The 27,769-nt window shown below is 44.5% G+C and overlaps 1 protein-coding gene across 3 annotated transcripts in view; it reads left to right on the top strand.

The window, feature by feature from the left end:
- The first annotated feature begins 349 nt into the window (after nt 1-349).
- ube2ib (ubiquitin-conjugating enzyme E2Ib) overlaps nt 350-27,769 on the top strand; it is a 30,107-nt gene continuing 2,687 nt past the window's right edge. The window contains exons 1-6 of one of the 3 annotated variants that reach the window (XM_084322892.1): nt 350-474; nt 1,871-1,949; nt 2,077-2,160; nt 3,487-3,559; nt 18,398-18,507; nt 19,282-19,361. In XM_084322892.1, coding sequence (XP_084179018.1) covers nt 1,884-1,949; nt 2,077-2,160; nt 3,487-3,559; nt 18,398-18,507; nt 19,282-19,361 — 413 coding nt within the window. In that variant the 5' untranslated portion in view covers nt 350-474; nt 1,871-1,883. Of the gene's footprint in view, nt 475-735; nt 772-1,200; nt 1,321-1,870; nt 1,950-2,076; nt 2,161-3,486; nt 3,560-18,397; nt 18,508-19,281; nt 19,362-27,769 lie in introns of those variants that run through there. The other 2 variants (XM_084322894.1, XM_084322893.1) reach the window with 2 other exon arrangements.

The following is a 27,769-nucleotide window of genomic DNA, read 5'->3' as shown; positions in this document are numbered from 1 at the left end:
TCATCCCAGTAGTATAGTCGTCTTATGCACTGCCTGTGTACATATATTTGACAACATTACAATGTATTTAGCCAAATCTGTGATTATAATCGAATTCATATCTTGAAGAATGTGCTAAATGGTGTGGCTTGTAAAAGAAACAAGATTTTAGGATACATACGCCGCTCTCCTTTGTAATCCTGCACAATCATCTCTATCACGGCACAATTATTATTAGAAAGATTAATCGCAAGTATTTCTGTTACATTTGCGTCATTCACTGGGCTTCGTGCGTTCTCGTGTAAAACGACTAATTAGTGTCAATTGTGTTCAGGCGATTGGGGGGGTCGCGTCGGAGGCGCAAATGGTCCTCCTATTTAAGCTGGGTTGGAACGGGTGCTTTTTCAGGAGGGAAACTTAAGGATTTACCCGATTAAAGTGCGATTGATTCGTAATATAGTCAAATCAATCGAACCTTTAACCCCACACTGAAAGGTAAGAGCACCTCTCTAGTGACCCATCGCACTCATCCTGTCGCTATAACAAGGTGATTTAACCATAAGAGTTTGCGCCATTTTCGCTACTTTTGGTCAATGCGTAAATGTGCGCCTTTTGGGCAGAAAGACTGTTAGCTCCGCTGCTGTTCTTCTTTGTCCTGTTCTGTAGCGGCGGGCGATACGCTGTGTTTTGTGCGGGATTTTAACCGATGCCGATAAGTGCAGGTTCGACGTGTAAACTTCGGCTGTTTGTTATCGTTGTGACGCGAGCAGCGGCTCTGTGAGCAAATCAACTGTAAGCGCTGCATCTTTTTTTGTGTGCTAACATCAGGCCGCCAGTTTTATCTCCTCCGTGAGGTAAAGCCTGGTCAAGAACTGCGGCCGAACGTGTGTCTGGGGTAGAACTTCCGGTGTATGTACTTCCGGTGTATGTACTTCCTGCCTCCGAACAGGACCGAACTTTCCCCAGAATCCTGTCGGCAAACAAGCTATAGAACGTCCCGGTCATGTAGTTTAATTCTTCAGGCAAAGCCGTTGCAGTGGCTTAAAAACGAGGAAATATTGTTGCTCTTTATACACGTTTCTATAATTGTTTTTGTCGAAACCGGAAAGCCTGTAGCCGGTACTTCCTGTACTTCCGTTTACACACTTTAGGAGGCATAGCTTGACCAGCCTCTACCTTCTGGCAGGCAGCAGGGTTCTTCTGGCGCACATTAGCTTCACAAGCTAACTGGCTAACACAGGATTCTGGCGCACATTAGCTTCAAGCTAACCTGCTAAGTGTTGTTGGGTGGCTTAATTAATTAATGATCAATCTGTGAATATTCACGCCGCTGTTGTTGGGGTTAGTGTCTCTAGCCTTTTTTGCGGAATTCGGCCGTTATTATGCGTTTGTTTATTTGTATATTATTATCTGTCATAGATTCATGCTACGGGCTCGTTTTGAATCAACGGTTGAACCAACGGTTCTATACCAAATATACCAAACTATGACTGATGAATAAGATCAGAATAACCGCCGAAACTACGACTTATACAAAATCAATAAGGTCCACCGTTTTGTCAGTAAGTTAATAACGTTAGCAACGGTAACCATGTTAGTTGGATTTGGCTAATGTTAGCAGCTACCAGTGTAAGTTAGTCATTTTCCAGAATCCTGTGCCTTTTTAGCTTTTAGACAACCGTGGGGCCAGGTGAAGTTACTGAACTTGTGAGACTCAATGAACTTTAAGCCATATAAGATATTCCTTTTATTGATCCCCTCTTTACTTGGAATAATGTCAACGGTGCATTGTCCTCCGAGATGCATCAATGAAGGATGGTTCGTTTACGATTGATTGAATTGTCTAGGTAAGTGTATTCCAGAACTAATGTTTTTACCCTTTGCATTTCAGGACACCACCAATCATGTCTGGGATTGCATTGAGCCGGCTTGCCCAGGAGCGTAAAGCGTGGCGGAAAGACCATCCTTTTGTAAGTATCTTCTGCTTCTTTCCAAGTTGCACTTGTTACAGGTGTTCAATATTTATATCCCGTTTACATGGCATGAATTGCCAGTCTTCCTTACTTTGTTTGCATTCTGGGTGTTTGTTTGTCGTAGGGTTTTGTCGCTGTACCAACCAAAAATCCGGACGGAACCATGAACTTGATGAATTGGGAATGTGCCATTCCTGGCAAGAAATCGGTAATGCTATAATTTTGTTTTCTATTGAAGTAGGTAATGGGTATGCGTTCGTGTCTGAAATCCCTCGGTACCTACAATCGGACAGAAGCTACTAACCCTACTACCACACTTCAGTAGGTCAAATCGGTTCCTACGGTGCAGTAGGAAGTTGGGGAAGTCCCCTTGTATATTTAGTGTCAACCGCAGCAATATGCAGCATCTAACTTGGATTAGGAGTTACATCGCCTGTGATGAAACGGAAAAAAAAAACGAACGGTTAATCTATGAAACGGTAATTATTCGCATGGGGGTTTAAATTGAACCTCCTGTGACCGTTTTGGTTGTAGAGTAACCGTGAAGTCATGGCTTCAGGGAGTAAAGTGTGAATCCACTTCTTGAAAGTAACTAAGCATACTTATCAAGCCATGCTAAGCATACTTAAGACCTGGAAAACTAGACATCTGTCCATTCTCTTTTTTTTTAGATTACTGAAGAGGTACCAATCATCAAAGTTTAGACGACTGAAAAGATTGTACTGCTGCGTTTTTCAGACGGTGCAAGAGTCTCGTCATTCGCTTTAAATATGTAAATAAAGTACTAATCGACCACAGGAAAAAGTTACATATTGTACGTTATGTTATAGCCATAAGTAATATATTGACGTATTTAGGAAAATGTGTACGTATTACAAATAAGTACATGCATTACATATTTAAATTATTTTTAACTTGTAACATTTTCAGAAACCCTTTGAGTTCCCCTGCTGGGGAATGAACTTGTGACGCTCGAATGGGAGGCAAGTGCCTTTATCAAGACTACAGAGGCTCACTTTTCTGATTGCCTCGCCCCAAACCCTAACCACACTGTTACCTTAAACTAACCATAACCCTAACTTTCTATCCTAACCATAACCGTTAAAACGAGTCATCATAGTATTACTGTGTTTGTCAGGGTGGGTGTCTTAGTCTAGTGGTGAGAGCACTCACCCGCGACCACAATAATTACTAGTTCGACTCTCGGTAGCGTTTGTTTTGGACTTTTGCCAATACGAAATGTAAATATATTACTTGTACAAGTTAATATATTACTTATGGCTATAACATAAATGATCTACCTATTTTTTTTTCCTGTAGTTGATTACTACTTTATTTATGTTTTCTGATGAGACTGTGTTGAATATTCAGGCAAATCTATAATTTCTACCAGGTCTTGATGTCAAAGGAGCAGGAGGTTTATGCATAGACATCTTGTGGGCCCTTGTCACGGTCCAGGTGAAGACTTATCAACTAACCCATTCTTGTTACGGATCCCAAGCTCTTTTGTCTAATAGATGTTTTCCATCCTCAGACCCCCTGGGAAGGAGGCCTGTTCAAACTGCGCATGTTGTTCAAGGACGACTATCCCTCCTCGCCCCCGAAATGTGAGTTTGTTGGTGACGGTTGATGTCTTTCTTCAACTTATGTGTGACCTGTGTATCTTGTATATTTTGGTGCACAAAGTTTGTTATTTTCCAGTAGTGTGGTCTCTGTGTCCTTGCTTTTTAAATGTGTGCACAAGAGGGGGCGGAGCTCCGTATCCTGCGTTTCTTTGGAGCGTACTTTGTCCACGTCCTTGGAAATTAACCCTTCTCTTGTCTCTGAACATATACAATTTATGATCACCACTTGCATTGAATTTTGAGTGATTTATTCAACAGTGACACACCTATGATGTTTTCGGTCAGAATTGACCGCCAGGGCGGCTGATTGGCGCAGTGGGCAAGGCGCTCGCCTCTAACGCAGGAGATGCTGGGTTCGAGCCCAGCTCTCTGCGTTGCTACCGGCTGGCCGGTCGTTCATACTAACACAATTGGCAAGTGTTAGAGGGTGGGAAAGCCGGTGGGTGGGGATTTGACGTTGTGGACAGCGACTCCTACAGGTCTGTTTGGTGACGCCGGTGCGACGGAAGCAGGAAGTGATTGGGGCAGCGCGAGCCTCCCACGCGTTTCTCGCCACTGAGTTCGAGCTGCTGCGGTGAAAAGATGCGACAGGCTGCCTCCTCGTGTGTCGGACCTGTGGGAGGCATAGTCTAGCAACGTTCAAGACGGGGGAGGGAAGAATTGGATATACGAAATTGGGATGGGAGAAAAATAGAAAATGGGGAGAAAAAAAGTGGATACAAAAAAAATTGACCGCCATAGGAAATGAATGGGTATGAGTATATTATGTTCATCCTGCAGATGGAAAACATCTCCACACACTCACGCATACACACACGCACACGCATACATTTCTTGTGCTTATGTCCCCCCCACACCTTCCAGACAACAATTTACTAAGTTACAGGAACCTCTCACTTTCTCGTGCTGCAATGATATAAATGTATCATATCTTCTCACAGGTGCAAGCTCTGCCCCTCGAGAAATAAAAAGATGCAATGTAGCTCATCAACAGTAGGGGGCAGTTTCAATGTGACGGGCTAAACCTCCACATGGAACGCTGCACATGTCTCTCAACATAACCTTCTCGACTGGTGCCATGTGTTTACGTTCACGTTGCAAATCTCGATCGTGGATAATCCACAAGGAAGATATTCTTCTTTTATACAATTCTATGTATCGGCCAGGACCTGATCATCCCCCTGGTGGATAAGACTTATTTTTTATTAACGTGACGTTTATTAACATTTATAGACCAACAACACTTATACAATGACATCAATAACATAACGGTACATTATGGGCCCCTTGAATTTGGCTGCGTTCAGCCTCCCAGACCCCCATGAGAGGGACCTCCCGCCATCCACCCCTAGAAACCGGGCTCCCCCACATCCCAGGTCCGTCCCACGTGGGACCGAGCACTCAGCGACACGGGTCCCTTGAATTTAATTGGGCCAGGGGATAGACTTTTCAATACTCCAGGTACTACGCACGGTTATAAGCAAGTATACAGGGGCCATAAGATTAAACATGACACTTTAGCCGTCGAAGGCCATTGTCAGAATAACTTTATTTATATCTGGTGGCATTGTCTGCCTTGAGTACCGGAGTAGGGCACCCTCTGGCCTGTAGGGGCGCTGTTAGCAAAAATGGAGACAAACACTGAATGGAGACCCCTGATGGGTTCTTTCACGGTACAGAGGACGCCCTGATCTGGTGCCCAGGTGGTAAAAGGCTACAAGCTGCGTCTAATCAAACCCAACTACAGGGTGACAATGGGAGGGTGGGCGCAGGGCGGGATGAGGTACATCAGGTACAACTGCTTGATGCACAGTATTTGTACCTCATGAAAGGGCCAATGAGGGGCTTGAAACGTTGTATCATATTAAAATCTTAATCTTTGGAAGCAGTATAGTGTGATAGTTCAACCTTTTATTACAATCTGTTCTCCAACTCTGCTCTGACTAGATGGATGACGTGCCCGGTCCACGTGTCCAGGAAGTTTTCAAGGAGAAATTGCGGTCGAGTTATACCTGATGCTTATCGTCAATCGGACAAAGTCGGCTACCGTTTGTAATGTCAACGTTCCATTACCTCCACTCTGTCTGCACTGCAGCAGCTCGCTCTCTCTCCACTCATGGAACGGCAGATTTCTTGAGGAGGAAAGTGTTTTGTTACAGCCAGGATCTCCAGTGTCTGGGTCCATGTAGCACAAGCCACAACTTGGGGCGCTTTCACATATAGTTTTGGCGGACTCGGTGCGGACTCTGTGCGGTTCGGGGGGTGAAGTTGCAACGTTGTTGCATTCTTCATTTGGTTCGTCGGCATTCACATTGCAATTTGTCTGAACAACTTTCAACTTTCTGAACAATGTCACACGGTCGAAAAGGGCGCTCGTCTAATGCAGGGGTTCCCAAACTTTTCAGGCCAGGGCCCAGAAAATAAGGCGTCAGAGAGCCGCGGCCCAATGCACATCGTCAGGCTTTTTTTTCTTTTTTTTTTGCCAGGCGACCGATTTTTTAAGCCAAATATCACTTCAATCCTATTAAGTTAGTTCAAGTTAGTTATTCATTTATATGTGCTATTTATGAGAGGGCTAACTTGTTGCAAAATAATAATGATAATAATAATAGCCTCATTAAAATACTATTGTTGCTTCGGTTGTTTTCAGCGTTTTATGTGCATAATCTGTTATTTAGTTTGAAATGTTCGTTGAAATAAGTAGATTTTTCGTTTTTGTTTATTTATTAAGTTAATATAAAACCATATAGTCACATTTTAGAATACAATAGAATAGAATTTTAGAATACAACTATAAACACTGTCCTGGCCTGCTTCTAAGTTCAGTGGCCTAACAAAAATAAAAAACAAAAAAAAATAAAAAAAAGTTTTTTTATTTTATTTTTTATTTATTTTTTTAAATCATCTCGCGGCCCACCCGTGGCTGCTCGCGGCCCACCTTTGGGTCGCGACCCCGACTTTGGGAACCACTGGTCTAATGGACACAATAGAGTGGAAATGTGTGTGACTGCGAGCCCTAATGTGTGTGTGTGAGACTGTGAGCCCTGTCTGACTCCAGATCAGCAGAGGCGTCACAATTTTCAGTCGGTGGTAGGGTGACCAGGTGTCCCGCTTTTGGTTGTACTGTCCCACCTGACCGAATGTCCTGGGTCCCGCATATTGAGAGGATGTCCCTCTTTTCGAAGCAAAAAACCATTGGTCTAAAAGCCCCTCCCTACAGTAAACGTAGCAACCCGCCTCTTGTCCACACACGTTGCTCTGCTCGTGACGCTACCTCATATCGCAGATTGATTGGTTAGGTAGTAATTTAGTCGTGACTCACTTCCTATATTTGGTCCGATGAAGCGAACCGAGACCTACGTTTCAGGCGGACCAGAGTTTGCATGTGTTTGGTCCGCACCAGAGTTCGACTGAGCATTCACACCACCCCAAAAAAAGCGGACTATCCGAGAAAACAAACTCTAGTCCGATAGTCCACTCCGGACCAAACAGCTCTGGTGTGAAAGCACCCTTAAGCACTTCTGTCCGTGTGTAGCGTTCATGGACAACTGATAGGAAGCCTCAACTACTGCAATGCACTGCTCAACTGACCACCGCCACCAATCCTCTTCAACTCATTCAGAACGCAGCCTCCCGTCTGATCTCCCAACCTACCAAAGTCGGCCCATGTTACCCCACTTCTTGGGGACCTGCACTGGCTCCCCATCGCCGCAAAAATCTGCTTCAAGGCCCTCGACCTGGCATATCGCAAAGGGAATGGGGCTCCCGCCTACATTCCTACGTGGCTCAGGGGTAGAGCGGGGCGTCCAATGATCGAAGGGTTGGTGGTTCGAATCCCGCTCAAGCCCATGTCCATCCCATTGCCGTTGTGTCCTTGGGCAAGACACTTAACCTACTTGCCTCGTATGAATGTGTATGCATGTGAATGAATGTTGGTGGTGGTCGGAGGGGCCGTAGGCGTTGATTATTCGCCACGCTTCCGTGAGTCTGCCTCAGGGCAGCTCTGGCTGCAATTGTAGCTTACCACCACCGGTATGACTGTGTATGAACGAATAATGGACTCTGTGAAGCGCTCTGAGTCAGAGCAACAGTCAGTCAGAGAAGAGCGCTATATAAATCCAATCCATCATTATTATTATTATTATTACAAGTTTCAAGTTTCTTTAATAGTTGTCATACAGAAGTACAGAATACTTTTATACAAAATGCTTCTTACTGTTACGCTCCAGAGACTGCAAGACAAGATAAGTATGAAATAAAATAACATAGTATAGCATGTAAATTAGAAGTAAAAAAAATGAGGTCACAGTGTTCAGTATAGACATATGTTCGATGCAGAGTAGACGTAACTGAGTTACCATATAATATACAATACTGTGTAGTGTACTAATATACAATACTATATAGTGCAAGGCAGAAATAGGATGAGGTGCAATTTAGGTACAATTTACAGTAGGTGTACGAGTTGTAGTGCAAATCCTTTATCAATAAATATAAAGTGTGTTTGTGTGATCTAAAGTGTGGAGAGTGGGTGCTGCAGTGTGTTGTTTGTTTAAGTGAGTGTGTGTGTGTGTGCTGTGTGCATTTGATGGTTGTTGCATAGTGTTTATTTTGTTCGTTTAGCAGCCTGATGGCCTGGGGATAGAAGCTTCTTCTGAGTCTTTCTGTGCTCGCCTTAAGACTCCGGTATCGCTTGCCTGACCGCAGCAGTTCAAAGAGGCAGTTGTTCGGGTGGCTCGAGTCCTTAATAATTCTCTTAGCCTTCCCCTTGCACCGCTTGTTGTAAATGTTCTGGAGGGTGGGAAGCCCCCCTCCAATTGTGCGTTCGGCTGAACGTGTCACTCTTTGTAGTCTGCTACGGTCTTGTGCAGTGCTATTCCCAAACCAGGAGGTGATGTTGCCAGTCAGGATGCTCTATTGTACATGAGTAGAAGTTCCTAAGGATCTTCTGACTGACTTGGAACTTCCTTAGGCGCCTGAGGAAGTAGAGGCGTTGTCGTGCCTTCTTCACAACACTGTCAAATCCTCGGATATGTGGGCTCCGAGGTACTTGAAACTGTTCACTCTCTCAACCGGTGCCCCGTCGATGCTGAGGGGGCTGTAGTCCTTGACCCCCGACCTCCTGAAGTCCACAATCATCTCTTTTGTTTTGCTGACGTTCAGGGAGAGGCAGTTCTCCTGACGCCACTGTCACAGGTTCTCTACCTCTTCCAGGTAGGCCCTTTCGTCGTTGGCAGAGATCAGGCCCACCACTACTGTGTCATCAGCAAATTTGATGATGGTGTTGTTGTTCCGCTGTGCTACGCAGTCATGTGTGTTCAGGGAGTAGAGGGGGCTCAGAACACAGCCCTGGGGGGCCCCTATGTTGAGCGTGATGGATGAGGAGGTGCAGTTGCCTGCTCTTACCACCTGGGGTCTGCCCGTCAGGAAGTCCAAGACCCACGGGCAGAAGTCAAGTCAAGAGTGTTATTTGTAAAGTGGCCATAAGTGTGAGCGTGTGCAGCATGAGTGTGCTTGCTCATGTTAAAGTGGCTGCTAGTGTGTGAGCGTGTGTCGTGTGTGTGCTCATGTGTGCTTGTGTGTGGAGAGTTCAGTGTTCAAGGCTCTGATGGCCTGGGGGAAGAAGCTGAGCCGAAGTCTCTCTGTCCTAGTAGCTGGTGTTCGCAGGCGTCTGCCTGACCTCAGCAGCATGAACAGGCTGTTGTTGGGGTGGTGAGGGTCTTTCATTATTCTGCAGGCTCTGGATTTGCACCTCTTGTTGTATAGAACCTGCAGGGGTGGTAGTGCAATACCCGTGGTACGCTCGGCTGAGCGCACCACTCTCTGTAGGGCCTTGTCCTGTGGACACTGCAGCACTCAAGTTTAACCTGTTTAATCCCAAATTTTCCCCACACATGAAAATAGCCAAAGCATGCGTCATTAGAACCCCTTTGAATTATCAATCCATTAAAAAAATCATGGAAAAGTAGGTGAAGACATGTTCGGTCACAATTGTGACCAGTGGGATAAGGTGTATCTTCCATTTATACACTACATTAACATTTATTCTATGCAGTCGTACTTGTAACGGTACACAAAATCCACGGTTCGGTATTATTTTCGGTACAGTAAAAAAAAAAATGCTTTATTTATTTAACTATTAAACAATATAAAATGAATTGGCCATAATTTACTGAGCAAACTAATGCTTACTGCTGTAACCTGTGTGAAGATTATTATATAGCAGATTCCTTGGACAACTGTAGCGTGTGCTTGTTTATACAGAGCCCCTTTCATGAGCAAGCCCTGCTTGAATACAGGGGCAGGGCTTGCTACAGTCACGAAAGGGGCTAGTTTATACAGAGCTGGTATGACTTGCTGGCTGAAATACGGACGAGAGGGAACTAGGTAGCGGGGCTCTTATTACTTTTAACATGTGCTTAAACCCTGTGTTCTTGACAATGAGTGGTCTCAGATCTGCTGCTATAAAAACACATGGCGTTATTGCTTTGGCCCGGTCTGAATTAATAGCGAGATGCTGCTTGAATGCCACGGCGAGCTGGGTTTGCTTCTTTGGTGTACCAGTGATATTCACATTAGGGTGATGCCGTTTCAAATGCGTGATAAAAGTTTGCAATAAAGTTGAACAATGCCGGCAACGTAGCCGCTTTCGTGACTGTGATGAAAGGCTTTCATCACAGTCACGAAAGGGGCTAGCCGGCATGTAGCTTTAGTGCGATCCACCTGTCTTTGTCCATTACTGTGGTTAACTGGGAATCCGAAATCATCCCAAACGGGAGACCTGAATGTTGTGGGAGCATCTTCTAGCTCTGGCTGGTCCGTTAGTATTGACTCGCCATACTAGGGCTAATATGCTATGCTGAATTACAGCTCTCGTTCAGTGTAGCTGCATGGGATGAACAAACAACATCCGGTTAGTTGTGCACGTTATATTAGGGCCGGGGGGATTTAAGTTCTGCAAAAAAAGGTTCCATACCGTTGCAATCGTTCGGTGCACAGCGCGTACTGTACCGGAGGACCACATTGAGGCGGTACAGTACGTATCCGCGTACCGTTACACCCCTAAGTCGTACACATTCTTTAGGGGTGGTGTTGAGGTACCAAAAATATTTTTCTTAACTGTTTTTGTGGGAGCTTTGATGCAGCCATCCTCTTCTCATTGTACAGCCAGGATGTAAACTGCTCTGGTCATGTGACAATTTACACTAAACATGTGACACTGCACATATTTCATTGATACCCTGTATTATTTCAATATTTGCTGGAAATACATTGATGCATTATTCAGTAAAATTTAGAGCCTTATAACTAAACATTGTTACGGTCACTATTGCCCAGTGGGATTAAATGGGTTAAACACTTTTATGAACTGTTACTCGGCTGAAAGAGTTGTACCCTTTCTGCTGACTTGTCGTACAAAAAGTCTCTGGATAAAAGCATCTGTAAATTACAAAATGTAAAGGAAGTGGGCAACATTTGGGCACAACTTTGTAATACACAAACCACTTTAGATCTTGGATGGATAACTAAGTTAGCTGTATTCCAATGCAACAAACCTGATGTGTAACGCTCCTCATGTGTCATGCTTCCCCTGCTTTTTGTTTTCATTCCTGCTCAAACACACGCCCTCGGCCGCGAGTGAGACTTCTGTTTGAACGAGATTTCTTTTTCAGTGGCAAAAACCAGCACTTTAGTCCACGTACGTTACTGGTAACCGACATTATGACTGGAGACATTTCTAAACATGTCGGGATTTTACGTGTGTGTGTGTGTGTGTGTGTATATATTAAAACGAATTAGCAGATTACCATCTCTAGTTGACCGGTTGGACTCACCAGCTTGTTCAGTTTGTTAGTGTCTCCGTTTGTTACCCCACCCCAGCATAGACCACTGCACTTCTGCGTTACGTTGAGTCATGGAGGAGAGCGGGGGGGGAAATGAATGAATGTGGATGAGAGCCTCGACATTAAGTGGTTGTAGCTACGGCTGTGGGGGCGCTGGAGACATGATCCAATAGATTTGTATGCTCGAGTCTCCTGAACACGGAGCGACCAATCCCAAGTCGATCGGCACTTTCTCGGCCGAGCTATAGTCGCTTTTTTTGCACCTACTCCCGAACTATGCATGCGCGGAGATTGAGTAACCTAGACTCAGTGGGCAAATCTGCGCATGCGTAGTTCGGGAGTAGGTGCGAGAAAGTGCCGATCGAGTTGGAATTGGTCGCTCCGTGTTCAGGAAAATCGTGTGTATAAAACTATTGGATCATATCTCCAGCGCCCCCACAGCCGTAGCTACAACCACTTAATGTCGAGGCTCTCATCCACATTCATAAATCTTCTCCCCCCGCTCGCACATGATTTCAGAATACCGGAAGTGTTGCGGTGGTCTATACGCTGGCTACCACAGACTGGTAAAACCACTGCAGTGGGCTTTGTTGTTAACGGACCAACGGACCAATAGTGTTCTAAGTGTACTTCCAGGAACTTGTAGGTCTCCACCTCCTCCCCTCGGATGGTGATGGGAGTTGGGGGAGGCCTCTTCTTGCCTTGCCAAGCTCCTTGGTCTTGCTGATGTTGAGTTGAAGGTGGTTGCTGTCACTCCGCCCCACAAAGCTCGACACCAGCCCTCTGTCCTGCACCAGAAGTCGCCAGAACTTGTGTAGGTGGCACATGCTCGAGTCGTAGCGGGGGTCTAGAAGGGTGATGGCACAATTCTTTGGGGGAGGCGCACCGGTGTTGCTCCCCAGCACATCTCACTGGCTGCACTGAAGTGTGACTTGCTGTGTCTGTTGGTGAGGTAGTCGGTGATCCAGGCCATGGTCCAGTCGCATCACCGCAAGCTTCTCGGCCTGCCACAGAGGCTCCATGGTGTGAAAGGGAGACTGACGAACATGCATGGTGTTTTCCTGCTACACCGTTCTTTCTACGCTTCAAGTCTATATTCTTCTTACCCCCCCCCCTGCCTTGTGTAAATGGCTGCATTTATATAGTGCTTTTATCCAAAGCGCTTTACAATTTGTTCCTCACATTTTACCCATACTTTCACACACCGACGGCGGAGGCAACCATGCAAGGTGCCAACCTGCTCATCAGGAGCAATTGGGGGTTAAGTTTGCTCAAGGACACTTATGCACACAAGAATGCGCTGCACTCGACTCATGCGCCAACTACCCACTTGGCTACTTTGCATAACAATAGCTCAGGTCGTGGGGCGGCTACGTGGCGTAGTGGGCAAGGCGCTCGCCACGAATGCAGAGACGCTGGGCTCGCCTGTTCGAGCCCAGCGCTCCACATTGCTTTCAGTTTAGCTGGTCGTTCATACTAATACACATTGGCCGTATTAGGGGGTGGGAAACTGATGGGTGGGGATCGGGCGTTGTGGATAGCGACTCCTACAGGTCGGTTGGTGCGCCTGCGCAGTAGAATCAGGAAGTGTCCGGGGGCAGCGTGAGCCTCCCACGCGTTACTCCTCGCCACTGAGAGATCGAGCTGCGCAGGTGAAAAGATGCGACTGCTGTTACCTCAAGTACCGGAGGGGACTTGTGCTATGTATGACTTAGTCCACATTGCAGCCGGCTTGTGGGAGGCAAGAAACAGCGTTCGTGACAGGGGAGGGTTGAATTGGATGATACGAAATTGGGATGGGAGAAAATATAGAAAATGGGAGAAAAAGTGGATAAAAAAAAAAAACAATAGCTCAGGTCGTCAGGTGTGTTCAAATACATCCTCGGATACATTCACACAACTTGTGAATGAAATGTGTTACATTCCATTCCTAGAGGCAATTAGGCATTGTCTTTATTCTGTGCGCACGCAAGGGAACATTTATGTACACGTGACGTCATTAAAAACACAGTGCAACCAGGTATGAAATTACCAACGCACCACTGCCGGGAGGAGCGGGAAACCGGGAACCTCCGGATTACCAGACGACTGCTCTACCTCCCGAGCCACTGTTGCCCCCAATTACGTCAGTGAAGTGTGGAAATACATAATGTGACTGATATGTAAATACATGTTCACAATAAAGAAATCCATACATGATATGTAATTACACTATTGGGTGGAATATATGAAAGGGGGTGGGCAATGGACAATGACAATTCCGTACCCTGGCCTATTCATCAAGGTTTCACCCAAATGGGCCCTGTGTTTTGAGATTAGCTGTGGACAGACGGACTTGCACACAGTCTCACTGATGCAACTGATTGCATGATTTCCCCCCCCCCCCCCCCCCCCCACGCCTTCGCCTGGTGGAGATGATGGCTGCGAAGACATTTTCATGTGCATCTTGGTGTGGGACGGAAGGAGAATCTAGGCCATAGAGCTGGATTTTGACAGTTGCTCACATAAGCAAAGCTGTGCCAAGTTTCTGTTTAGGGAAATGTACGATAAGATATTCCTGTATCGATCCCCTTGGGGAAATTCGGTTGTCATAGCAGCATAGGGGGGAGGGGAGGTATGGGCACGGTAAGACATAAATATAGGCAATAAAATTGGATCTGAATATACAAAAAAAAAACGCTATACAGAAGGTGCAGGTGAGGGTCTACCCTTAACTGTCATGATGTACGTCATTGTCCCTGCTGTTTTTGGTGCTTAAGATAACATTATTAAATGCTACATTAGCTAGTCACATGCAAAGAAAATAATGCACACTCGTTACGAAAGTGATGTGGTTACGCTGCGATTAAGGCTGTAGGTGGGAAGGAACGGCACAGCCACGCGCGTAGCCCAGGGTTTCTGCTGTCCGGCAAAATCGAAGTCCATATTTAAATCTCTTTTAAATGTCCAGTGAAAATAATTCCCTCGTTTTTATTTGGTTAAAAGTAACGTACGTCCAGTCGTCCACTGAAAAGTGCTCGTTTTTGTGTGTCTCTGAAATCCTGTGAGGCGTGAGTTGTTGCAGGCAGAGCCTTTCCTTACCAGGGTTTTGGGCAGCGACTCGAGGTTTCACTGGCCCACGACATGGGAGTTCCTCCAACCTGGCCGAACTTGCAGGATGACAACAGTGGAAGCTGGAAGTGTGAGAGAGTTGGAGAGGACTAACGTGTGTTGTGTTGGAATATGGCTACCTTAGCGTTATCTAAAAGTTGAGTTCAGACTGTTGATGTGGACACGTTGGCGTTGTGGCTAGTTAACCGTTAGCGGTGCAGCAGGGAACCAGAACACTGCAGACATCCTGAACCAAAGCACATCTTATGGAATCTCTACCATTAGTGTGGGACGTTGACATCTTCCAGGACCACATGGACGAAACCCCGGAGAGTAGCTTAGGCTGCGTTCACACTGTAAGCCTTGGTGCTCAATTATGATTTATTGCTCAAATCAGATTTAGTTTTGTTTGGCTGTTAACAATTAGTTTTCCTTTTTTAAATGTGGCCAATATCAGATTCTAGTGTGAACTGGTCACGCTCCTGAACTAACCCACACATGAACAATAACGGCGATGGGACATAAAAGATTGTCAATCTAGATTGATGTAAAAGTCGTATGACTGTGTGAGGTCTCGTTACAAAACATCTTGATCTGTATCTGATTTAGGACGACCACATTATGAAAGTGGCCCGAATCAGAAAAAAAAACTTTGATTCCATGTGATTTGTGTTGTTCACACTGTCATGTATATGTAATAAAAACATTATCGGGTCACATATGAGCAAAAAAAGTATCTGATTTGGGCCGTGCACTGCAGATTGATTGAACATTTTATTTAACAGATGGCAGAATGGGTACAATACAGTACGGCTCAATACACACAATTGTTAAGGGGATGCAGACCAGGGAAATACTTTCTTCTTGTTTACATCAGGGTCCCCCATCTTCAATTCATCATAACATATGACATACAGGTAGACAGTACTGTTATATCTGTTTTATGTAAGTTTGTGTGTGTGTGTACCCTTCCCTCATACTTTATGATGATAGGATGCAGGCCAGGCAGACACCTAGTTAAGACGAAAAATTTGACCTAGGGAAGAGTACGAGGGGATAATTATCTATGATCATACTTTTAAATTCCAATACACTATATTGAACATCATTTTATTTTAAGATTTTCTATTCTTTATTGAGATTCCAATAGACCAGTATGTTTCCTTAACACCTTTTCCTCTCATTAAAGATTGTAGTCTCTTTTTGGAAACTGCGGTGTTCAATATTGTAGTTACTTATTTTAATTGTACAACCTGTGTACGATTTGAAGTCGAGCCTTATTTATTATTCTCAAGTCCAATTGTTTAGGCCTCTCAGAGCACATCTTGGCTCTCTGTGAAGAACTCTGGAGAGGTGGAGAACCCACAACACATACGCTCCAATCCAATACATCTTCAGTGAATGAAAGATGAAAATGTTCAGGGGAGGATTTTTAGAGAAACATAAAGGTCAGATTATACTCGACATTTTGGGACAATCTCTTATATTTGTCAAATGATCTTTTTCTGTTTTCAAATCCAAAGAAATACTTTCATGGTATGTTCCGTGAATGGAAACCTGTTCAGCACACCTCAATTTCAAACGCTATAATGTTGTTGTTCACTACTCATCCCTTTCAAACGCTATAATGATCAGCACACTCGTTTCAAACACTTATCTATTATGGGAGTGCAGGCCTCCAAGTGCCTTAAAGCAGTTTTGGATGAATCTCACTCATGAGAACACCTTATCTGTGATTATTCTAGATACCTCATTCTGGGAGTACAGGCTGTATAATGCTGCATTGTTCCTCAAGGCATGAGAACATTCTTAAATGTATCTTCTCCAACCAGAACAGGATCTCAGGGACGTTTTCACTGGGTAAGATTGACGTAAACAGACGCAACACATTGTAAGTAAGGGTGCAACTTGCACCGTGCAATCCATTCTTTGTGGATCTAGCCCTGGGTAACATGTTTATTTATTGTACCAAGCATCCCAATTGAAACCAGTGATAAAGTGACCAGATAGAATCAGAACCGACTGTGAATAATGTGCATTTATGCTCCGAGGTCGCAATTTCCACTGGCAAACCGTTGAGACTCATCTTTGCTGTAGTCGCAGCCGGTGCAGATTTCTAGATAAATGCTGCTGCACACGTCGCATGCGGCGATCTGACGTGGCAGTGTAGGTTCTCTGTAAGAGAGAGGGTGAAGCTGGGGGATCAGTCAATTGTAAGAGCGACCGGAAACGGGTGTCGCGCGAGGTGCAGTTAACAGCATCCCTCTGGACGCTGACCAATGTTTGATACCAAACATTCAAATCATTATTTTTTCACTCAATGTTTGATTCGGCATTTGAACCGGGAAACACATTTGTTTGCAGGTTATATAATGCATTAATATCACCCGTTTTAGGTCTAAATGGGTTAATTGTACTGGCTGATATGTGGGGGCCGGGGTTTGGTTGGAGCCTATGGCTTCAGCTGGACCTTCCCTGGAGTTTGGTATTGGTCTCTTGTGTTTGCTTTGGTGGATTTTGGTTGGTCTTACTCTTTGTCGTTGGGCTCCCTCAGTTCGCTGGCTGGTTTTGGGGTTCCTTTCGTGGGGGGCTCGCTGTGGCCGCTGCTGTGTTCCCGGGGGTCCCGGTGTCGTTTCGGACTGTCCCGGTCCTACGTGTCTTCTCATTTGGCCGCTGTTGTGTCTGTCTGCTTGAGTGTTTGAGTCGTGTCTCCTTTGGCGTGGCTGTGGGTCCTGGGGCACGTGGCCTGTCATTCCTCTGTGGAGTTTGGGGGTGGGGGCGTGGGATTCGCTGGTTTTCCTCGTGGGGCGGGGGCGGGGGAGATGGGTGCATTCCCATTGCCGTGCATGGCGGTGTGAGTGGCGCGCAGGCTGTTTGTGTTTTCCTTCGGTCATCATGACATGCTTTCCTTCGGTCATCATGACATGCTTTATCGGGGGGGGGGATGGGCATGTGGTAGGGATTGATGTGTGGGGTGTTTGGGGGACTGGCTGTTTTTTTTATTCTGTCAATTGTGTGCTGATTTTATGCCTATGTTCATTTTATACTAATTGCTGTGGGGCACTCTGGACTGCGGTCCATGTGTGAAAAGTACTATATAGATAGTTATTAATATTTATTGTTATATATTGTATAAATGTGTGCCTTGCTTTTGAAATGTCTGTAAAGTCTCGACGACATTGGAAATGGGGGTGACCTCGATTGTCTTTTTCGATAATAAATAAAGGTTTGAATGCAGCGTGTATCATAGCCGGGGACCAGCGAGGAAGAAAATGCTTCTGGAAAACGCTCCAAATAGCGTTGGTTGCAAACTGACTGACTGGTGCAAGAGCTCATGATCTACTCTGTATCATAAGCTGTGGTGACGAGCTGGGCGATATGGCCTAAAAATAAAATCTCATTTATTTATTTTAATCAGATTTTTGATTTTAATCGATTTTTTTCTCTTGAAAACTAGAAACGCATAGGAAATCATTCAAATAACCTTTGTTTTTATTTGACACAAAAAAATTATCAAACCAAGATGAATTTCCCTATTGGGATTGAAGTGCAAACCTAACTTTCACCAATCTTCACTTAAAAAAATAATATATATATATATATATATAAAAGGTTACTCTTGATCAAACAAAGATTAATGTCCCTATTGGGATTAATAGTGCAATAATTGCTTTTTCACCAAACTTCACTTAAAACAAATAAAACGTGCCTCTTGATCATCAAACAAGAATGAATTGCCCTATTGGGATTAATAAAGTGCAAATCTAACTTTATCGGTTTTATTTTTTCAAAATCATCCTAGATCATTGATTCGAATTAATCGATTAATCGCCCAGCCCAAATGAAAACCTCTGTGTTCTTAGTTTGCTCTCTTCCTGTCTTGCAGGTAAATTTGAGCCTCCACTCTTCCATCCCAACGTGTATCCATCAGGCACCGTCTGTCTGTCCATTCTAGAGGAGGACAAGGACTGGAGACCGGCCATCACAATAAAGCAGGTCAGTGCACTGTGGCCACAAGTGACCTCTCTCGAACCTTGGATGCAACGGTTGCGATTGGAGGATCGAGGAAAGAGGGCGGGGCATGTAGTCTGAATCTTTATTTAATTGGCCAATAATACGTTCTTGTTAAATTTCAGACGAGAAAACTTACATTGTTCTCGCCACTCTGTCATGCGATTTTACAACTTGTTGTTGTCTCCCTTTCAGCACTTCCTCCCAAGTTATTACTATACGGTGCTCATGGTTTTCTATTTTTCCCATGACTAATGGTAATTATGTGACAAGGCAGCAACTTAAAAGTGCTGTAAGTGGTATTTCTTTGTTAAAATAAGTAGTCTACATCTCCCAGTCTGTTGTAAACACAAAATATATTATCTGGTATCCTGTTCCTACCAATCGGGAGAGAGAACTCCACCCTGCAAAAAATGGTCTGACAAAAATAAGAGATGAAAACGAGTTTGAAACAAGTCAAATAATCTAGTAGTGCATTAAGCAAATCTGTCTTGGCAGGATTTCTTGAAATAAAAAAAGATATATCTAGGCTTGGGTCTTCTCTCTCCTGATTGGATAAAGTGGGAAGGGATACCAGAACATGTATTTCCTGTTTACTGCAGAGTGGAGGGACTGGGAGACCCATGTTACTGACCAGACACTCTATCAGAGAGCTACTTAACACTTATTTTTAACAAAAATATATCACTTATAGCTCCTTTTTAAGGTAAATCCCGGTGCTAAACCTGGCTCATTGGTTATCCATCTGTTGCCTTGCAGATCTTATTAGGCATCCAAGAGCTTCTAAACGAGCCCAACATCCAGGATCCAGCCCAAGCAGAGGCCTACACCATTTACTGGTGAGTCTGGGGGGGCGATGAGGCTCCGTCCATCTTGGCTGTTTGTAGTGTCTTTGTCTTCATATCACCTCAACCTTGAACCCAGTCCTTCAGTATCGAGCTTACATTCTTGTATCATTGTATCATCATTGTATCATTGCTTACAGCAACGGAATATTTGGTTACTTCACTGACTGCCATAAAAGCAGTACCCAGTTTTTAAAAACAAATGGTACCCCCCTCCCCAAATAATTACCAAAAAAATTTTCACTACCACACTACAGAAGGTTAACCCTTTCACTACCACACTACAGAAGGTTAACCCTTTCACTACCACACTACAGAAGGTTAACCCTTTCACTACCACACTACAGAGGGTTAACCTTTCACCACCACACTACAGAAGGGTTAACCCTGTCACTACCACACTACAGAAGGTTAACCCTTTCACTACCACACTACAGAAGGTTAACCCTTTCACTACCACACTACAGAAGGTTAATCCTTTCACTACAGAAGGTTAACCCTTTCACTACCACACTACAGAAGGTTAACCCTTTCACCACCACACTACAGAGGGTTAACCCTTTCACCACCACACTACAGAAGGTTAACCCTTTCACTACCACACTACAGAAGGTTAACCCTTTCACTACCACACTAGAAAAGGTTAACCCTTTCACTACAGAAGGTGAACCCTTTCACTACCACACTACAGAAGGTGAACCCTTTCACTACCACACTACAGAAGGTTAACCATTTTCACTACCACACTACAGAAGGTTAACCCTTTAACTCCCACACTACAGAATGTTTACCCTTTCACTACCAGACTACAGATGGTGGTCACAGCTGGATTCAGATTCTAAGATAAGATAATCCTTTATTGATCCCCTTGGGGAAATTCGGGTGAGATACAGGGCAGCTTGGGGGGGGGGGGGGGGGCATACAGGGTGGGGGATGCATAGCTTCACAGTCCTATACAGTCCAGTATCTTTATACACTATAGATACACTTAAGGTATAGATACAAATACAATATAGTAATTGTTACGTACCACAAGGCCACAGACAGGGTAGGTGAGGGTGCAGTGACACAAAACGCCAGAGACAAATTGCAAAATAATATTTATTTCACAAATAAGGATCAGCAACACGGAGAGCAAAGAGGACCTACCAGTGAGCACCAAATCAAATATTAAAAGGAAACAAACCCCCCCCCCCCCCCCCCCCTTTACAGGCGCGGACGCCCCAAAGTACAGGTGGTGGTGCTCACTCTAAAGCTGGTGTCTTTAACAGTAGGTTGCCTACGTGATGCAGAATGTAGACCCAGGGTATCTTCCTGCCCTCAATGTCCCTGTGTGCGAAACAAAAGGTTATCAACAAGAAAAACAATCACCATAAACTGAGTGACGAATTAATAAACAAATACACAATACAGGTTATGGGTAAACAGAAAATATACAATAGGCAGGATCACACAAGGTACAATACTAGGGTAAGTGGCTAAACCACCAGAGCCTTGCCCAGCTCTCACACAATTGTTAGCTCAACAGAGCTGTAACTGGCTCATGTAACAAACATGAGCCCAAACACAAATCAAATGAGAGCCCTAACACAACACCACCAGATAGTTACCAACATACACCGACCGGGCTCTGGCTAACATTGCATACACAGGGATTATATGAAGGGATGTGGAGGCAATTAGTCTGATGAGCCTCAGCTGCTGTTGCTGCTGCTTCTGCTGTTTGGAGTGGGATGGTGATTGACCCTGAGAGATAGATTACAGGAGGGAGACAAAGAAAACAACAATACAACCTGCCTACATACATAACACATATATATATATATAATACCCCATACAATATAATAATACATGCATACATAATGATATAAGGACACCGTCCGTAACAGTAATATAAAAAGTACAAACACAAGATAGTCCAGTGGTGAGAGTCCAGTGATATGAGTTTCTAGTGCAAAGAAACAAGATAGTCGGTACGGTGATGTGAGTCTCTAGTTCTCAGGTCCCGAGTTGAGACAGTGATAGCTCTGGCAGCAGAACTGGCCGATCCGGCTTTCCGAGCCCTTTATTGTAGAGCCTGATGGCTGCCGGTATAAAGGACCGGCCCAGGCGGTTTGTGGTGTGTCGGGGGGATGAGTCTTCATTCTGGCTAGGGGGTGAGATGGGTTCTCCAGGATGGCTTCTAGCTTTTTCCTCATCCTCCTCTCAGCCACCACCTGTAGGTTATCCAGCTCACCACCCACTACTGAGCTAGCCTTCTTCACCAGCTTGCTGGAGTCCCTCGAGTTGATGTTGCCCCCCCAGCACACCACAGCAAAAAAGAGGACGCTGGCTACAACCGACTGGTAGAAAGATAGCAGCAGTCGGCTGCACACGTCGAACGACCCGAGTCTCCTCAGGAAGAACAGCCTACTCTGTCCCTTCCTGTAGAGGGCCTCAGTGTTGTCCGACCAGTCCAGTTTTTTGTTCAGGAGAACTCCAAGGAACTTGTAGGACTCTACCATCTCTACCTCCTCCCCTCCGAGGATTATGGGAGATGGGGGGGGGGACCCTTCCTACCTCTCCGATAGTCCACCACCAGCTCCTTTGTCTCTGTCCGACCACCCTACGAAGCTCTCCACCTTTCTATTAAATGCTTTCAGAACCCAACCTGGGTTAGGATCTTGTTACGCAGGACGACATGTTTATACCGACAGCTGATGCAGGTTGTTCTCGGGATAACTGTATTGGTGTAAAAAGGGGTAGTCATGAACGGATAATAAGGCGTACTGTAATTAACTACAGATGAACTCGCATGACAGTCTTTATGAGGTGCAACTGGCAGGAATATTTAAATGAAGGAATACTCCTTGGTGATTAAAGAAAGCAAATGGAGCCATTTTAGCACAAATGAATGGAAGCAGATATGGACCACTAGCCTAGCTTAAAACTCCGGGAGAGGTGTTTTGACCCACAGCTAGGCTTCCATTCATTTGTGCTAAGCTAGGCTAGCTTGCAGCCGGATAGCTTTCTACTATGCATTTCCCGTTGGTGATTAAAGAAAGCCGCCTTCATCAGAGTGTCTGCCATCGTAACATTTACACTGATATTCATTCAAAGAGCATCTCGCTGACAACGGGCGCGGCTCTGCATGTACAGACGTCATGCAACATCTGTGGCTCATTAGTAAAAGTCGCCAGAACGACCAAGCGATCTCGTCCAAGTCTCCCAGTGATGAGGCCATGAAGGAAAGAATACGCACGGCAGAACACATGGTCATTTATTATTAGAGGATGTATCGCAAAGAATGAAATGAAAAACCCACACTGACAGTCAGCTGATTGACTGTTGAAAAGTTCAAAGATGGTATTGAGTATATTGTAGCCAGGAAGAACATTAAAACAGACATGCAATCACAACAGACCAACAGTAGCATAGGACCACCATGTCATACAAGAACCATATGAAATGATCATATCATACAAGAACTATATGAAATGATCATATCATACAAGAACTATATGAAATGGACATATCATACAAGAACTAAATAAATAAGCAAGTTATAACAACTGCCCCTCACTGACTGGAAGGGCAGGCTATAGTGGGAAACAATATAACAATAGCAATTTCCACAGGGCAAGAACTCATTGAAACTCGCTCTGATACACAGTAGTAATACTCAATACAAATAATAATAAAACACAAATGAATAAAAAATCTTGAGTCCACCGCTGGCTTTGTTGGAACTTCCCAAAACAAAATCAATAGTATTTCTGGTCATTCAAAACTAAATCAATCGTTTTTCTGGTAACCCAAAACAAAATCAATCGTTTTTCTGGTAACTCAAAACAAACGTCATGTCCCTTATTTTCTTCTTCCCAACCCAAAAGGTTCTTGTTCCCCCCAAAACACTGCGCTGTGCGCGGGGCGATCGCTGTAGTCCATAACAAAAACAAACAATCTCTTCTCACTCCGATCTGGAAAGTCCTGTCAGTTTTTCAGAGGCCAAGATGCAAAGGACAAATGAAACAAACGCAATCTAGAGCTCTCTAAACTATTAATTGTGCTGTCCGTCGTACACACACCTAGCTCGCCTACAAACCTTTCAAACAAATCACACGCTTCCTCCTTCCTTTTCAATCTCTACCTGTCCTGTGTTTGTTTGTTTTATTTAGATCCCCATTAGCTTTTGCAAAGCAGCAGCTATTCTTCCTGGGGTGCAATAACTTGCACGGGGACAACTCAAAGATTCACACTCCTCACCATATATTTGACAAAACACGTAAAAATAAAATAAAAACTATAAATAACACAAACTAAACAAACACACTGCAAGTAGACAAAGCAAGTAGACGGGCTCCGACTGAATCCATCATGATCTAATTAATAGATGGATATCATAGATAACCACTTGGTATTTTTATTTTGTATTTGGTATTATTAGTCTCTAAATAACACTGGGTGTCACACGGTCTGACGGGTGTCTGTCTGTCACACTGTCTGACGGGTGTCTGTGTCACACTGACTGGTGTCTGTCTGTCACACTGTCTGACGGGTGTCTGTCTGTCACACGGTCTGATGGGTGTCTGTGTCACACTGACTGGTGTCTGTCTGTCACACTGTCTGACGGGTGTCTGTCTGTCACACTGTCTGATGGGTGTCTGTGTCACACTGACTGGTGTCTGTCTGTCACACTGTCTGACGGGTGTCTGTCTGTCACACGGTCTGATGGGTGTCTGTGTCACACTGACTGGTGTCTGTCTGTCACACTGTCTGACGGGTGTCTGTCTGTCACACGGTCTGATGGGTGTCTGTGTCACACAGTGACAGGTTGATTGTGTCTCTACAGAACGTCTGTAATGACGCAGGGAGTGGGTTTGGGAAAGAAAGCCTTCAACACATAATGAATGGCTGCAATGACGGCTTCTGCCAGTAGATGCCAATGTTGAACCAGCTGTTTTTGAAACATTTTATATAAAGGAAAAAATGAATTTGAATGTCTCACAGTTTCCAACTTGCTATCCCTAAATAATAGATCTATGCTCTAATCGTGATCGGTAGTTTAGGTATTTTAATGAATTGTGATTATTTGTCACCGTCTACCGGCTGGGATTGGTTGTCGAGGGACGTTTGTTTGTTTGACACATTTGGAGATTCTGTTGCCAAAACATAGAGGTGGCAAAATACACATGTTTGAATACAGAGCTGTGATCTGAATACAGAGCTGTGATCTGAATACAGAGAGCTGTGATCTGAATACAGAGAGCTGTGATCTGAATACAGAGCTGTGATCTGAATACAGAGAGCTGTGATCTGAATACAGATAGCTGTGTGTGAGTTGTGCTACAAGATAGAAGTCTAAAGCTAAGTTAGCTGAGTTGCATTATGAGAAAGAAATGATCATATTTCTGGAGTTAATTATATTGTTTACAACTTTACACTGTTAATCTTTTCTCATTTTTATATTCAGATCTAATTTTATATCTATATTTATGTCTTTCTAGTTTCTACTACTACCCTGTCCATACCTGCACCTCCCCTCCCCCATGCTGCTATGACCATATAGCCTGAAGTCTTATGTAGTACATGTCCAAATTTCATAGAAATCCGTTCAGAAATGAGTGATTAGGAGCAATTTTGGTAAACTGGGAAAGGGAGAAAAGCTCTGCCGGTTTCAGTTTTCTCATTGACTCCAATGCATTCAGCGTTTTTTTTCTCTTCCTGTTTTCGCTCGTGACTTCTCACCTAGATCCCTGATTCGCAGAACGGCAATCGACAGGCAACAAATAGGGCACACGAGTCGCTAGAGGTCGGCAAAGTGGCGAGTCGTGCCGGTGGGCAAATCGTCCTCAAGATGGGCCGTTGCACGTTAAGAGGTTAAGAACCTCATTCTGTATGCTGCTCTTGTTCCACACCAGGCTCCTCTGTGCAGTGAGCTGGTGTCTTATCAGGCAGCGCTTCCTGGTTGAGGGCAGTGGGCGGGGTCACTAAGGCCCCGTTTAGACGAGCGTTTTGTGAACAGAAACCGCAAAAGTCATCTTGCGGTTTCACTTTTAATTTTACGCTTAGACAAGCGTTTTGGAGTGGAATTCTCCGTGCAGACGACGCTGTAACGACGGAGACCCGCTGTCACACGATTGGCGCATATGTCACATGACGTGCTGTGAAGACCCGCCCTACTCTGCCTCTGATTCGCAGACTGTGGATGGGGAATGTGATTGCACCAAAGCAGAGTCACTCACAGACAGTGGGTCCACTCACGCCGTCGCCGCGGGACAGATTCTTGTGTATTTAACCCTTTCACTGCCACACGACAGCCGGTTGTGTGATAGTAAAGGGGTAACCTTCTGTCGTGTGGCAGTGAAAGGGTTAAAAGTACTGCCAATGTAGCCTTCAGGTGATCTCCGTTGATATAAGTCAGACATACTTGCTTTGTTTACGTCTCGGCTACTGGCGCTTACCTGCTACCTGTGACGTAAGCAGTACGCGCGACCAGAGCCGTGACAACCCGTTCGTCATCGTTTTAACAGATTTATACGTTTTGATAGTTTAGACGAGATCGCAAAGCTTTTGCGTTTCTAGGAATTCCACTCTGGAAGGTAGTCTCACTTTTTTGCGGTTTCACCCCGTAAAAACGCAGTTTCCGTATAAACGAAAGGCACATCCGCAAAAATATTTTTGCGGATTCACCTGCTAGCGTTTCCGTCTAAACGGGGCCTAAGTAATAATAACACACCGGGTACTCGACACTCGGTGGCTGCGGCTAAATTTAGACGCTTTCCAGTCAGTCGAGGCTGTGAAGGAAGACACTCGGCACACCTTTCATTATGACAGACCTGCTGGGGCCATTAACTCTGTGTGACAGCATGTACAGTAATGCTGTGTCAGTGTTTCCCACAAGATTTTCAGAGACTATGGGGGGTGAACATTTTTAAGTTAAATGCATCAATCTGGTCCACTTTGAGAGCAAAATAAAGAGGCTAGATCTATGATGAACTTTGTGCTCAAAACACAAAATCTACTAGAGCAGTGCTTCCCAATCCTCTCCTCGAAGCACCCCAGCCATTCAATGTATTTGTTAAATTCCACCACCAGCACACCTGATTCAACTTAACTAGTTGTGTGCTGGTGGTGGAATTTAACAAATACATGGAACGGCTGGGGTGTCTCGAGAAGAGGTTTTGGAACCACTGGACTAGAGCATACATTTGAGCCATCAAAGAAATGAAGCAAAAGTGGTTACCTGTGTTGAACTGGTTAATTTTTTTAAAATAAAAAAATATAGTGGATTACTATTACGACTACTACCACTGCCAATACTACCGCCACAGTCTAGGTCATTAACCCTTTCTCCGCCGGAAACGGCTTAAGACTGGTTTCAAGTTCATGCGAATTCTGCCAGATCACTGCGTACGACGTTATTCTGATCATATTTCATATTTTCGTCATGGTATTCATATTTCACTCACGGACCCTTGTCAGATGCTGCGGGACTCGGCACAACTCTGCAACGCTTCAATACTGCCACCTGGTGGCTGATCGGCGAGTTGCCAAACCGGAAATGCCCGTTGCAGCTCGGTCCGTCCCCTAATTCCGTCCGGCCACTCGTTTATCGTCCCTGGACTCAAGACACACACGTGGATATGAATCGTTGCCATAACTCAATAATCCACATCATTTGGGCGTATATTAGTATTATACAAACCGGAACTGGATCGCATCGATCCACATCACATAACTGGGATCTGTTTGCTCCACTCATCGGCCAACGCTACGAGGAAGCTGCCGTGAGTTTCAGCGTTTTTCTTTATTATTAACCATACAAACTGCTCTGATCTATATATCACCCATACTACATGAAGCATTTAATGACTATCACAGAATTATAAACGACCCCCCCCCCCCCCCCCCCTCCGTTCACCCGCGCATGATCAGTCATAACGTTTAGGACCATGTACAGTTGACATTTTTAATATAGCGCCGATCGGTATCAAACTGCATTTGATGATCTAATATATGCATTTGTGCCTATATCTCACGTTCTGGGAAATACTGCAAAAAACAATAAAAACATATTTATACTCTAGACGTATTTTCGTATGAATGTGTGAATGAAAAAGTAAAACGTTCCTACATCCTGAACGATAGATAATCGATGTTGAATGGGCCATAGTAATGTCAATTTAGCAATACAATTAAAAAAGTTATAGCCCTGCAAAGAAGGTGAACATCTCCATAGACTTAAAGTGGTGGCAGAGATCAAACATTGATGGATATAAGCGTGGCAGAGAATGGGTTAATTGGAAACCCTGTGTGTACATACCCTATATAGATAAAAATATCTATATAGGGTATAGATAGTATAAAAAGTATAGTAAGTATAAAATAGAAGTCAAGTACGTAGACAAAAAGTTTTCAAT

Source organism: Notolepis coatsorum (genome assembly GCF_963971535.1).
Source record: "Notolepis coatsorum genome assembly, chromosome: 10".
NCBI lineage: Eukaryota > Metazoa > Chordata > Actinopteri > Aulopiformes > Paralepididae > Notolepis > Notolepis coatsorum.
The sequence above is the reverse complement of the archived record's forward strand: the minus strand, read 5'-3'. Positions and strand labels throughout refer to the sequence as shown.